General features: G+C 32.7%; 1 protein-coding gene across 3 annotated transcripts; it reads right to left on the minus strand.

The window, feature by feature from the left end:
• Positions 1-4,844: 4,844 nt before the first annotated feature.
• LOC134681053 (uncharacterized) lies at positions 4,845-13,989 on the minus strand. 3 transcript variants are annotated; one of them, XM_063540456.1, is made up of 2 exons: positions 13,973-13,989; positions 4,845-8,251 (listed from the first exon to the last, which is right to left on the minus strand). In XM_063540456.1, the coding sequence occupies exon 2, from the start codon at positions 8,148-8,150 to the stop codon at positions 6,678-6,680; it is 1,473 nt and encodes a 490-aa protein (XP_063396526.1). In that variant the 5' UTR covers positions 8,151-8,251; positions 13,973-13,989; the 3' UTR covers positions 4,845-6,677. The 3 variants fall into 3 exon arrangements, with proteins under 3 accessions (XP_063396526.1, XP_063396525.1, XP_063396524.1); XM_063540455.1 differs by lacking the exon at positions 13,973-13,989 and adding an exon at positions 12,738-12,967; XM_063540454.1 differs by lacking the exon at positions 13,973-13,989 and adding an exon at positions 12,679-12,967.
• Positions 13,990-14,932: the final 943 nt, after the last annotated feature.

Below are 14,932 nucleotides of genomic sequence, written 5' to 3' on the forward strand. Positions count from 1 at the left end.
AACCATTAACTGCAGACTGTACGTATTGTTAATAGGAAGAAAAAAGCTACGTCCATTTATAAGTAATATACGGAAGAGCAGGAAATACATTCCCGTCTATATGCTAGCTTTTGACCATAAACAAGCTTCTATCCAAGTTTGGTAGATAATAATAATAAAGAAGATTTGGTATGATTGCCAATGAGACAATACTTCAGAAAGACATCAAATTACACAGAAATAAACAACTATTGAAATCCAGATTATTTAAGAAAGTCATTAAAATTTTAAAAGCGTTAACCACAGAGTATATGTTATGTTAACTGACAGAAAAACTAAGTCTATCTATAAGTAAAATATAATAAACAGGATTTGTTTTTACAAAATGTCTTTCTAGATAGATACTAGGCTTATAATTTAATACGCCAGACGCGCGTTTCGTCTACATAAGACTCAGGCCAACCAAAGTTGAAGAGCACTGATGACTCAAAATTCCAAAAAGTTGTGCCATATACGGATAAGAAAATCCTAAGTATTTCAAATAATTCATACTTTAGCAAACAGTAAATTTATAAAAATGACCATATTATTGACATTCATGTCAACAACGAGGTGCTGACTACTGAGCTGGTGATACCGTCGGGGATGAAACGTCCACCAGCAGTGGCATCGACCCAATGATGTATATAGTTATCAAGGTACCAAGCTTATAATTTTTAAATACGCCAGACGCGCGTTTCGTCTACACACTACTCATCAGTGACGCTCAGATCAAAATAGTTAAGACTAAGGTTATCTATGCCCTATGGTAAAAAAATCATCAGAATTTCGAATAATTCATACTTTTGCAAACAATAAATTTAAAAAAAAAAAAGGACCATATAATTGATATTCATGTCAACAACAAAGTGTTGACTACTGAGCTGGTGATGCCTTCGGGACGAAACGTCCACCAGCAGTGACATCGACCCAGTGGTGTAAATAGTTATCAAAGGTACCAGGCTTATTATTTAATACGCAAGACACGCGTTTCGTCTACATAAGCAAGCTTCTGTCTAAGTATGTAAGATATCCCGGATATTTTAAGAAAGTTATTAAAATTTTAAAAACTTTAACCACATAGTGAATGTAATGATAACTGATAAAAAAAAATAAGTCCATTTTAAATAAAATACAAATAAACAGGATTTTTTTTTCACAAAATTTTCTTCTTAATACTATCATTAACAAGTTATTTCCAAGACACATTGAATTTCCCTGAAGTTTTCGGGACATATTTTGACTGCTTCAATTTATTTCAACCAAAACTATTTATTATGTTATTATTGACTGTATGGTAAGATCGATGATCATTGTTACGTCGTCTATATAATAATGTGAAAGTATAAGCCTTTAACTTTTGTAGTATCCCTTTTTTTCAAAACTAATCTCAACTAGTTAATAGATTTTTTTTTTTTTAAATATTGCAGTTGCTAATTATATAAATCATAAAAATTGAAATTGATTCTAACACGTTTCGAGCCAGTTAGACGGTATTTATTTTAAAGTCAACCTTAACACCATATTAAAGGAACGGTTGTACTGATAACAATCTGCTTGTATGTCTTTACGTTGTTGACCTAAATACATTGTAAAGATTTAATAATCCGATACTAATTTGCTCTGGTTCTTACATTCATAAAAATTGGACCAAATACTTAATCGTTTTAGAATGAAGTTATTTAAAAAAAAAAAGGAGGATTAATTCAATATATACATATGTACATAGAGAATACAAGTGTTTATCTATAAAGTATGCATGAACTCTCAGGTCAACCATCTTATATGATATAATAAGGATTTGTAAATCTCAATCAAATAACCATTTCATTATAAGTAACTGATTGTTAGTCGATAGAATTTTAGCTTTTCACAAATTATCAATACAATCTGAAAACAAACGAATTTCAATTGAGAGGGGTTTCCTTTTCGAAATGTAAGATACACATGTATATGTTTCAATAGACATAGAATGCATTGAAAAGCTCTAAAACACACATATAACCCTTATAATATGGACAAAACACACACAATCCGCTATTTGGAACATGGCCTTGACTTTTGACCTTATACCCTTTTTCAATGTCATTGGTCTACGATGTCATCGTGAAAGACCCATTGGGTAGTATCGTATAGGACCTTTGTTTCAATAGTAAAAGCTAATGTTGTCCCTCCAGAAACTGTTAATGGGGGTTATGAACATCACATCAACAGATTACTTAGCAATATAAGAGACTGGAACATGCATCTCACCAACGAATTAGTTAGCAAGATATAGACCAGAACTTGCATCTCATCAACAGATTAATTAGCAATGTAAAGGACCAGAACATCCAGATCACCAACAGATGATTTAGCAATGTAAAGGACCGGAACATGCAGATCACCAACAGATTACTTAGCAATGTAAGAGCCCGGAACATGTTAATCTCCAAAAGATTACTTAGCAATGTAAAGAATCGGAACATGCGGATCACAAACAGATTACTGAGCAATGTAAAAGGACCAAACATGCATCTCATCAACAGATTACTTAGCAATATAAAGGACCAGAACATCCAGATCACCAACAGATAATTTAGCAATGTAAAGGACCAGATCATGCCGATCACCAATAATTAACTTAGCAATGTAAAAGGAACAGAACATGCGGATCATCAACAGATTACTTATCAATGTAAGAGACCGGAACATGTAGATCATCAACAGATTACTTAGATCACCAACAGATTAATTAGCAATGTAAGAGACCAGAACATTCATCTCACCAACAGATGACTTAGCAATGTAAAGAGCCGGACCATGCAGATCACTCAGCAATGTAAAGAACCGGAACATGCAGTTCAACAACAGATTACTTAGATCACCAACTGATTAATTAGCAATGTAAGAGACCGGAACATGCATCTCACCAAAAAATTTCTTAGCAATGTTAAGAACCGGAACATGCAGATCACTTAGCAATGTAAAGAACCGGAACTTGCAGATCACTCAGCAATGTAAAGAACCGGAACTTGCAGACCAACAACATATTACTTAGATCACCAACTGATTAATTAGCAATGTCATAGACCGGAACATGCATCCAGTGTCACCATCAGATTACTTAGCAATCTAAAGGACCAGAACATGCATCTCACCAACATATTACTTATCAATGTAAATGATCAGAACACGCAGATCACCAACAGATTACTTAGCAATATAAATGACCAGAACATGCAGATCACCAACAGATAACTTATAAATGAAATTACCAGAATATGCATTTTACCAGCAGCTTATATACTTAGCAATGTTAAGGACCAGAACATGCATTTCACACCACATCTTCCTATATCTATTTCACACATGTTCAGTTTGCATTCGAATATTTTTTACAGTCTCAATCAGCATCTTTTTTTTTAATTGTGTTAATCGGTAAACGAAATATTTATTGATTTTCACAAATGAAATGCCGATTTGAACTCTTATGATACTTAACGAAGCTTGTAAGTTTTGTCCCTAAACACGTTATCTACCCTGTTTGCGTGCGGTAACATTCAATAAAAAGCTGTGGCTACCTTGGTTAGTGGCGGTATTCTATAAACAGATGAAGCTACGTTGATGGCGAGCAATAGTTTCTGTCTTAATGGTGAGCGGCTGTGGCTCCCTTGATGGCAAGCGCCAACTTTCAATCAACAACAGTGACTACCGTAATGGTGAGCGGTAGTATTCAATCAATAGATGTGACTCCCTTGATGACAAGCTGCAGTATTCAATCAACAACAGTGACGACCTTAATGATGAGCGGTTGCTTTAATTCAACAGCTGTTACTGTCTTTATGGCGAGCCCTTTGACCCTTGCTTTTTAAATGATTCAACAATTCCATGTTTATGTTTGTTGTCAAAAAGAGGTCACTAGTACGGTTAGAAGCTGCTCTACACAGGTTTTTTTTTACTACACGCTTCATTTTCCGACATATGGTTTAGAAACGAAAAGTAAGAGGTTTGTGTACACCTAAAACATGTTTAATCCCACAAGTCGTGTCTGCATCAAGTACTATGACTGACGTCTGTATGTATACATGTTTAATCCCACAAGTCGTGTCTGCATCAAGTACTATGACTGACGTCTGTATGTATACATGTTTAATCCCACAAGTCGTGTCTGTATCAAGTACTATGACTGACGTCTGTATGTATACATGTTTAATCCCACAAGTCGTGTCTGCATCAAGTACTATGACTGACGTCTGTATGTATACATGTTTAATCCCACAAGTCGTGTCTGCATCAAGTACTATGACTGACGTCTGTATGTATACATGTTTAATCCCACAAGTCGTGTCTGTATCAAGTACTATGACTGACGTCTGTATGTATACATGTTTAATCCCACAAGTCGTGTCTGTATCAAGTACTATGACTGACGTCTGTATGTATACATGTTTAATCCCACAAGTCGTGTCTGTATCAAGTACTATGACTGACGTCTGTATGTATACATGTTTAATCCCACAAGTCGTGTCTGTATCAAGTACTATGACTGACGTATGTATGTATACAGGTTTTGTTTTGTACTGCTTAGTCTAGGAAGGTTTTCGTTATGTAATAAAGTTCTATAAACTAAATGTGTGTAGTATATTTTTTCTCGGAAGAGTCCTGTGTTAGTGGTGTTATATGGCGTGGTATATTGTGCTTAGCAATATGTTTGATTATTATTATAATTGCATGTATCTCATATAATTGTATAATACTTATGACACAAGCACTTGTAACTTTCTATTATAAATTATAGTAAGCTACCGGTTTCTTATTTTCTTGAATAAAAAATAATCTATATATAAGAAATAATATTTATTATAAAACAATAACAATATATATATTTGAACATACAACTGGTTTAGTTAACAATGATCATTTTACCTTGACAGTTGGCGTGTTAACTTAATAGAAATCAGGTTGATTTTTCCCTCTTCTACTTGGCCCAGTGGTGGGCGAAAAAACAGAATCATTATTATATGGGACTAAGATTACACAAAAACAAGAGAACTTATGTACATTTAACAAATAAATTACGCAACGAAATTAACAATTAGTAACAAAACATGGAAGAATTGTACAATTTGATATGCACAAAGTCTTAATGAAAATAAGTGGTTGTGTTTTAGAAATGTACGAGGTAGATGTTACCTCTTGTTTAAAACAATTCCGTAAAAAAATATTCCCAATACTAAAAAAATTTTTTTTTTACTTTGTGCTATTGTTAATAAGGGAACATGTAGGATTATCCATGAATGGACTTTGTCAATGAAACAAGCTCAACCATAATCTCTCGACTATATCAGTATACCCTTTCTAAATTATCCTTATCCGACTCTTTCTGTGTATATTTTTGGCAAGATTCTGCAATGCAGCAAAAACACGTAACATTTATTTGCTTCGACATGAAACAACTCATAAATTGTGTCAATGTGACAAACAATGAAAGGACTCATAAAGTGTATATAGTTATTGTTTCATTAAAACACAAGATTAATTCTTAACAATATACTCAATTGAAATGGAAAAATTTGACAAAAAGACACGTTTCGTAATAAGATAGATTGCATCGAAGACTGACAGGGCGTGAATACTGTATTTAACAAATATTTGGCAAATTTTCAAAATATCAAATTGAGGACACCTTCTGTTCAAAGCGTTCAAGTTTTAAACAAAGTAAATTTATTGCCTTTATATTTACAAAACATGTCTCTATCGTATTTATCAAACAATACTTGTAACTTGAAACGTCTTATCTGATTTGGTTAAAAATTGAATCCGTATAGAGATATTAAATGTATTTCACAAATACCATGCTTTACAATTCCTTTACAACCAAAACACCTGTCACAAAAATGGTCAATTTCTACTTTACAGAAATAAATAAAATGAAAAAAATCTTCACTTCATGAAAAGTTCAAATAAATACAAATATTTAGAAAATTTTAAGTTATAAATTTTAAGCAGCAACTGCAGAAATTGCGTCTTTTCTTTCAGGTGTTATGACATACCTAGTTATATTATACGCTCCAGTGACCAACATTAACTTATGTAAATGTGATGGATAAAAATAACAGCAACCTACACATGTATTAGGTATCATTGTTTCGTTAATTTTAAGCATTCCTTTTCTGAGCGATTAAATCCATAGAGAAAAAAGTATGAACATTTTCCTTGAACTATTTTCTTTAACGGTCCTACAGATAGTTGCTAAAACTAGTGTCGCTACATGTTTTATACAAGTTTATAATAAATATGTCTTGGTATGTGAAAACATTAAAGGTGAATTTGTTTATATTTATGATGCAGTGAAACTGACTAAATATATTTAAATCAAAGGAATGTCAAATATTGATATAACCATATACAAGGAAATGTAGAATTGTTTACCATTATCTATAAATACATTAATATAAGTATCATCGTTACATAAATTCTGTCACGATTTTGTAAAAATGCAAATTTAATATCACAAATGTTCCTGAATATTCCACACTGCCATTTTGATTCTGTGCTCCTTCTTGGCTCAAAGCCTTCTCTGTTATGTATTAGCACTTTAAGATTAGGATGGTCCTAGAATGATATCATCGTGTAACTATCATGTTATATAATATATCATACATATCGATATAAAATCATTTGTAGTTATACATGGAATGTACACGGCGAACTTGGTTAACTTGTGATCGAGGCGAATACATGTTTTGTGAAGTGTTCGTAGAGAGTGTTCGCTTCTGGTTAACAACTGCATATACTTGTTCATTTTTCAGTACATGTGATGGCATCGATTTATTCAAATTTTCACTAAAAGCATTTCTCTGAAATCGCTGGTCTGGCATTGAAGCATTCAAATTGGTGTTTCTCCAATTCATGCCCCCTTTACGCATTTGTACGGGTTCCTCATTATCATAATCTGGTGGAAGATCATCCACTCGTTCTGATGTTCGTTCCCCCTTATATATCACAGCGCTTCCGTCATTTGAAGACGCAGATCCTATACTTCGGAAGCTATTGGTACTGTAATTTGAATGGAACGATAGATTACGGGTAAGAATCCTATGCTCGTGAACACTTCTTGGTGTTCCCGGGCCCCTAGCCGATTGAGGCGGGTAAACATCTCTGTAACTGTCACGGGCACTAAGCGGTGGCGATGAGATCGGACTGTCAAGTTCATTATGTAATTTGTCTCGGTCTTCCGACATTTTATCTTCAGAATCGTCAGAAGGCGTCGATAAATCTATACCGCTTTCATCGGAACCATTTCTTGAACGTTGTTGTTGCACATTCACACCAACTATTGTCTCGTTTAAACATTTACGTTTCTCGACGCGATCCAAGTTTCCTTTAGCACGACTTATTGTATCATAGTCTTTTGGCGGAAGGAGAAGTGGCACTCCTTCTTTTTTCGAAACATTAAGCCTCTGTCTAAGCTCGTCTGTAACATTGTCGTATGCCATAACTTCCTTGAGACTTTGCAAATCTGGTTCAATATCATCCATATCTGGAAAAGAGTTCTCGCTGAAAGTACTGGCCCCGGAATCGGCTGCAGAATCTGTTCGTGGGTCGCTATATCCATCTGATTCTATTAACCTAGGATCATGAATATGACCTTTGCTGGCAAGATTCCTCTCAATTTCTTTGGTCCTATCCGTGTGTACTAAGATGATGCTATTTAACAACTTGACATACTGCGCTGCGGTCTCGGCTGTATCAAACCTATATACGTGCACGTGAACGTATTTATTTGTTCTCGGAACATAACCTAAGTATATACATGCCACTATATCGTCAGGTCGTCCCGTGTCTGGGTGCGTAGCTTGTGCTATGTAAGTAACATCACGAGTCGGAATAATGGGATAGTTCACGGTTTTTATTTTACGTTTCTTTTTTTCTTCAATGTCTTGAGAAATTTTAATTTCTTGATTGCTCACCTGCAATGTAAATTTAGGAGGATTGTGCCAATTCACCTGTTTCCGACGAAGATTTTCTACTACTGGGTCCGTGTACTTCCTACCACGAAGTCCTTTAGATTCGATCCACCCCAAAAATTCCACATAAAATTTCTGTGAATCCTTATTTTTATCCTTCTTTCCAAAAAATCGAGACATATTTAAACTGTGTCGATTCGATTTTAATAAACTACAAATACTCAGTCATTCACAAGTCCTGTTAATATTGTTTTTTTTTCTCAGTGTGTACCATCCAATTCCTATAAAAGACAAATACGTAAAATTATTTCGCCTTCACCTGTCGCGATAAATGTCACATGTATTTGAGAAATATTTGACAAGTTAAAGATTTTACATATCGTTCACGGAAGGCGTGTAATAGATATTTAAAACCGGCTGTCAATATTATGTATGAGACTGTTTTTAAATGGTTCGGTTGGTCGATTTTGTCCTGATCCTTTCTAATTCTATCGCATACCAGAAGCTTATCATACAAATGGATAGGTCGACCTTAAATTTTTATTCAGAAAATATGAATAGGATCGGTATTTGGCAATGAGAGACGTTTCCATTTTAAAAGATATGACGCGTGAAATTAGATAGTCTGTCATGCAGAATAAATATGGCACTCCATAAAACAGTAGTTTAATATGTCAATCATAATTTATTGACAAAAAAGGTGAATAATTGGTTCTAAATTGCGAAAGTCAGAGGATAAACGGAGCCTGGATCGTTTACCTGGGGAAAATATGCAATATTCATAAAGTGTGTTTCGCTTTTCTGTGATCAATCAATTTTATCAAATTCAATTCAAATATTTATTGCCATATAAACTTTATCAATATTAAAGTTTAATTGTGACAAATACAAAATAAGTAGCTAATATAACTAAAATTCACATAATAATATGTAATTATATACAATCATTTAACTACAGTTAATAGTCCAGTGTCCCCTGTCCTCAGTTCTAATAACGTTTTGATGTTGGACCCCAATTTATTTACTTGTGATGTTGTTGATGGATTGAAAATATAATTAACCTCTAAGGCTTTTTCATCAGACAATTTTTATCCAGACAGATCTAATAGCTACTTTTAAAATTGCTGCCTTCCCGAGAGCATTGAAAAGAAATAAAGACTTCCATTTTATCATTAAGTGCCAGGATCACATTAAAATTCGGTAGAACGATTATTTAGAAACTCTTTCTTACTAGGCTTTTGATAGAAAACATTTTTTATAGTGAATGTATAATTAGGTAATTAATGTCAAATTCAACAGTTAAGCTATGTGTGAAACATCAATATACGTAAATCAGAGTGGTTTTTTTTAAATATATTTTTTTTTATTTATTTGTATTTCAGATGCAGCCCAAAAACAAACTAACATAAAAACAATGGACACAAAGCAAGCAACCACACTTTAAGGTAGATCCATGGTATACCGCCATCTTGGATTGTACAATCACAGTAAAAAATCGGTCAAGTTATTTGCCCAAATCAGCAAATTTGGAAACAGATTTGCAATTTAATGGTTAAACTGTTTATTTATATAAAGAAAACTTGTTAATTTATTGTATTATTCAAAATATTTTAACAAATATCATTTTTTTTTTTTTTAAATCATTTTTTTTCAAATGAGCCTTTTAAGGGGAGATAATTCTTTTAGAACAAAATTTAGACTGGGCTAATAGGGATTTTTTTTATTTTCACTTATAGCAAGAAAACAATTTCGGTGACACCATGTTTTCTTTCTATTTTTTTAAAACATATTTTTAAAACTATCTTCTCACAATTTAAGCCCATACCGCATAGTCAGCTGTCAAATGCCCCGAAATGACAATGTAAAACAATTCAAACGTGAAAAACTAACGGCCTTATTTATATAAAAATAAAATGAACGAAAAACAAATATGTAAGCCTTTTTCCATTGATTGTTCTAGTTCGTTCTTAAATTGTACTGTAACAGTCTGTTACACCAATGTCCCCGATTAGGAGGAGGGTTGGGATCCCGCTAACATATTTAACCCCGCCACATTCTGTATGTATGTGACTGTCCCAAGTCAAGAGCCTGTAATTCAGTGGTTTTTTTTTTATGTGTTACGTATTTGTTTTTCGTTTATTTTTTGAACAGAAGTTAGGCCGTTAAGTTTCTCGTTTGAATTGTTTTACATTGTCATTTTGGGGCCTTTTATAGCTGACTATGCGATATGAACTTTCCTCATTGTTGAAGGCCGTATGGTGACCTAAAGTTGTTAAATTTTGTGTCTTTTGGTTTCTTGTGGAGAGTTTTCTCTTTGGCAATTATATCACATCTTCTTTTTTATATGTTTAATTTAATTCAGAATGAGTATAATTAATCAAGTTATCAGAGTTCGTTTATTTTGATATCGAGTAAAATTTGACGAATCTGAAAACATTTATACAGATTTGGAACTGTAAGGTAATGATTTGAAATTTGATTTCATACATATAGATATTAAAATAAAAGACTCAATACAAGGACAAAATGCACGCATGCAGTGCAATACTGCACTTTGTGTATTTTGTTTCGAAGTTTATATATGCTGGAGGTAAATGAAACGTGCATTTAATTACTTTTTTATGACAGGCCTTCAATGTTGATAGAATTATAATGATACCACATACATTCTCACAGTGTAAATGGTGTAGGAACGGAAACGTAAACCATTTTGTAACGAATGTTTGAGAAGTCTCGCGATTCGTGCAGATTGTAAATTACAATTTGTAATCATTTCAGTGTATGAAGTTCATCATATGTATATGAGAGTGACTTATTTATTGATGAATATGTATACCATAAATATAAAGTTGAAACTATAGGATTGCTTCTACATAATTGTCTGCAAAAAGTCGTGCTTCAAACAGTAAATTTTCCTTTTGTCCCACGTTCTGGCGAATTGTGGAATATTTTCATGATCATTTTACTATTTTATTGGATATCATATTTTTTCGGTTAAGATAACAGTATTTGATACTCGTTTTAAACACATCAAAAGGGTGTCAAATGTTGTCAGTTTATTGGCCAAGTTTACAGACGGCACAAAAAAATACCATTACACATACTTTACATTAAGATTTCTTGTAACATTTATGTTTTATTGAACCATGACAATTCAGTCAAGAAATTTCATAGTAAAAAAGTTGCAGTGTTAGGGTCGTAATCAAAAGTTCAATGTAGGATAAAAAAAAAATTGACCTCCGTTTTTCTACATTTTTGTGTTTTGATTATCAAAGTAAATATTCCTTCACGTGTTCCTCTCTTATGATGTGCATCTATTCTTAGTAGGAAATAAGTATATATATAAGTATATATAAACCGTTGTTATTGTAAAATAGTATGTATAGGAGCAAAATACATTAAGTAAGTAAAAACAAGTATAATATTAACGAATATTTACTATAGAAAATAAAAAAGCGTACACAAAATGACATTTCCTAAAGAGATAAAAGTTAAACGACATAAAAAAAAACTGCAGTCCCCAGTATAATATGCACAGAACTTCCTCATAGAGTATCCTATATATAAAATGCACAAAACGCCCTTATATATTGAGTACCACGGTATAAACTGTATAACACTTCTTCGTAAAGTGCCCCAGTATGAACTGTATAAAACGTTATCGTTGAGAGCCTCAGTGCAACTAGAAAACGTCCTTATACGTATCATTTTGGCAAATAAAAACCTCAATAGACAGTAACAAAAATTAAGGCCATTTTTACCACAAACAATAATCCAATGAAACATGTTACCACAAGTTGTGGTAACAATTCAAACAATTGAAACCTTTATAGAACAGTTCACACAAACTGTTCTCCACAACATAAATTTACTTTATAGATACCAATACACATATCCATAATCATTTGTTGTCTTTTTTTTAAGTAAATATCACCATTCAAGTAATCTACAAACTAAAAAAAAATGTTGTGTAACCATTGTAACTATGGTTATTTGATTTTTTTTTAAATCACATACTCCGCGCATGCGAGTTCGTAATCTTCAATATTATATGAAGCTGACACCTTTAATACAAATGTATCAGAAGGGAAAAAGACTCCCTAATAGAGTAACCCCAGAATGAACTGTAAAACAAGACCTAATAGAGTGCCCTGTGTCCTGGTATAAAATGCTCAAAATATCTGCAAAGAGTGCTTCAGTAAGATTAGCACAGATAAGTTCATGGCCAAAAAAGAAAAAAAGACTAAACACATACGAAATCACTACTCGCAATGAGGACAAAAGATCGGAAAGACTTTGCAAACTGTAACAGTTGCAGATTTCATTGACCAAACAGTAATCGTCTGGGGAGTCGGTCGATAACCATCACGTCATTCTTAGAAGCAGCAAACAAAGTCACATTGAGCGGAAGTAATGGATATCAGTGTAAAACTTACTCTTACACTTATAGCCTAGTGGTGACGTAAACCCTCATGAAATATCATAATGATAGGCATTTGTTATTCTGTGATCATAGTTAAGTTTTAGATTTGCTGCCATTGGCTATGGTGCCACAGAATGAGCCGACTCTGCATCAAAGTCACAATGTGTTAAAAGTTACCATTAAGTTTGATTGCAAGTATAATGTCTAGATATATAGCTGCAGAGAAGTGTGTGATTGTGATGTTCTAGCAAATACCTTTGTTAAACATAAACAAACAAAACTGACCTTAACTTCTGCACTCCATGGGTGTAGTCTCAACAAAATGCATTTTGAAATGTACTCACTTTTAAATTCAATTGTTTATCCGATTACGCTTCGCTGCTCATATTTTGTTTGTTTGGTATTTTCTGCTTAATCCCGTATTTATAAATTATTGTTGGTCAAGCAATTAACTTGCATTGTGAGGGTGAACGTATCAATAAAATTTCCAATAAGAACTTGCCGTATTTTGATATTGATTTTGACCGAGATATTTTCACCTTAAACTGTTATTTCACTAACACTACACAAAAGGGAGATTATCAACAGATATGAGCTTGCTTTATTGTGACTGTAAATAAATTATACTAGATTAATATGAAAGGACCCCGAAGGCAAATCTTACATTCCAAAGAAGATAAAGATTATTTGTTTTGATAGAAAATGAATGCCACCTATACAATGACTATATTGAATAAGGTGATAATTGCATTTAACATTTAATTTAACGTAACGGACAAACAAGCATTGACGAATCAAATACTAATCTATTGGTTAAATACTGTTAAAGTTTAAATGATATTGAAAATAATATTTATTCGTCTTAAAAATTGAGTATTTTTGCATAAAAGATCTATTTCTAAAGATTTGTAATTATTTCTGCTTTTGTATTATTAATGCATATGTTAAAATTGTTACCAGTGGCGTAGAAGTAGACCGAAAAAATGGACAATCTTCTAAAAGTGACAAGAAAAAACCCACACTTTCTTATAGTCTCATACTGGTGTGTGTTCTCTATCGTTTTCATTTTTTTTAATGATGTTTCAATATTGTTTTTTTTTTCATTTAAAAAGTGATGGGGCAGGCAATAACAGTTGTGCCACTTCACTTTTGACAGTAAAGCAATAGAGCCTTCTGTACCGGCTCATACGCAATTTGTTTTTTTGTTAATTGTTATTCATATTATACATGTTATACAGTTTATTGAATAAATGCACATTTATACCCCAATGGGGTTGAAGGCATATATAAATGAACACAATACATCATACAAAAATAGCAACAAAAGAACAAACATTATATACATATAAGTATCTATCATGCAGTTGTTGAGTCCACTCTACTCAGTGACCATGACTTTTTAACAAATGGAGCCGTATACTGCATAATTGATGGACACGAAAGACATAAAACCAATTTATCCACATCATCCATATTATCTATATCAGAATAGGTATTTCTAACTTTCTGCAAGTGAATAGTGTACTTTCGATTTAATTATTTTTCTTGGTTTGAACATGAATATAGAATCTAAACTCACCAAACTGACAACCTTAGTCCTCAAAGTTATTTGTCTCAATAAAATCTGTCATCTTAAACTTTTTTTCATTTTTATGAGACAATTTACTACTCATTTCATTATCATATATCGTAATCTTTTATAGCTTTGGAATGTGAACAACAGTTGACGATGTTTACACCCGAATTTTCTTCTGGTTTCCCAACAACGACCTAAGAAACATGAATGTTTATAGTCAGTGTTATTTGAAAATTTTGTACTTTGAATTATGGAGGGAGGCTTAAAAGTATCACATTATTCACACGCCGTTTAAAGAGAACCAAACTCAGATATAAGCTCAATGTGTAAGTTTTAGTTCATGGGAAGAATTTTTTTTTAAATAGCTACCAATATAAATAAAATACATATTCAATTGGGCTTTAATGAAAACTTATTATTTGCTTGAGTTATATATATATATCCTGAATTATTTCCGGGTGTCCAAGCTAACAAAAGTTGATATCCGATGAAAAGCGTTGCTTAGTTTGAAGCAGTATCAATTATTTGTTTCTGTGCGCAACACTAAAATTTTGTAGCTTTAGTGTCAATTTATTTTTGAATAGATCACAATACGACCATCAACATTAAGCAAAACTAATACTGCATAGTAACCTATAAAAGTCCTGACACAAAAAATGCAAAAAAAAGCTCAAATTCAGGATTTAAAAGTTGTTTAAAGGAATCATATTATTACAAAACAAGAAACGTGTCCATAGTACACGGATGCCCCACTCGCACTATCATTTTCCATGTTCAGTGGACCGTGAAATCGGGGTCAATTTTAATTTGGTATTAAATTAGAAAGATCATATAATAGGGAACATGTGTACTTAGTTTCAAGTTGATTGGACTTCAACTTCTTAAAAAACTACCTTGACCAAAATCTTTAACCTGAACTTCGCACTATAATTTTCTATAGATATAGGAAGATGTGGTGTGAGT

Source organism: Mytilus trossulus, chromosome 8 (assembly GCF_036588685.1).
Source record: "Mytilus trossulus isolate FHL-02 chromosome 8, PNRI_Mtr1.1.1.hap1, whole genome shotgun sequence".
In the NCBI taxonomy this organism is placed as follows: domain Eukaryota; kingdom Metazoa; phylum Mollusca; class Bivalvia; order Mytilida; family Mytilidae; genus Mytilus; species Mytilus trossulus.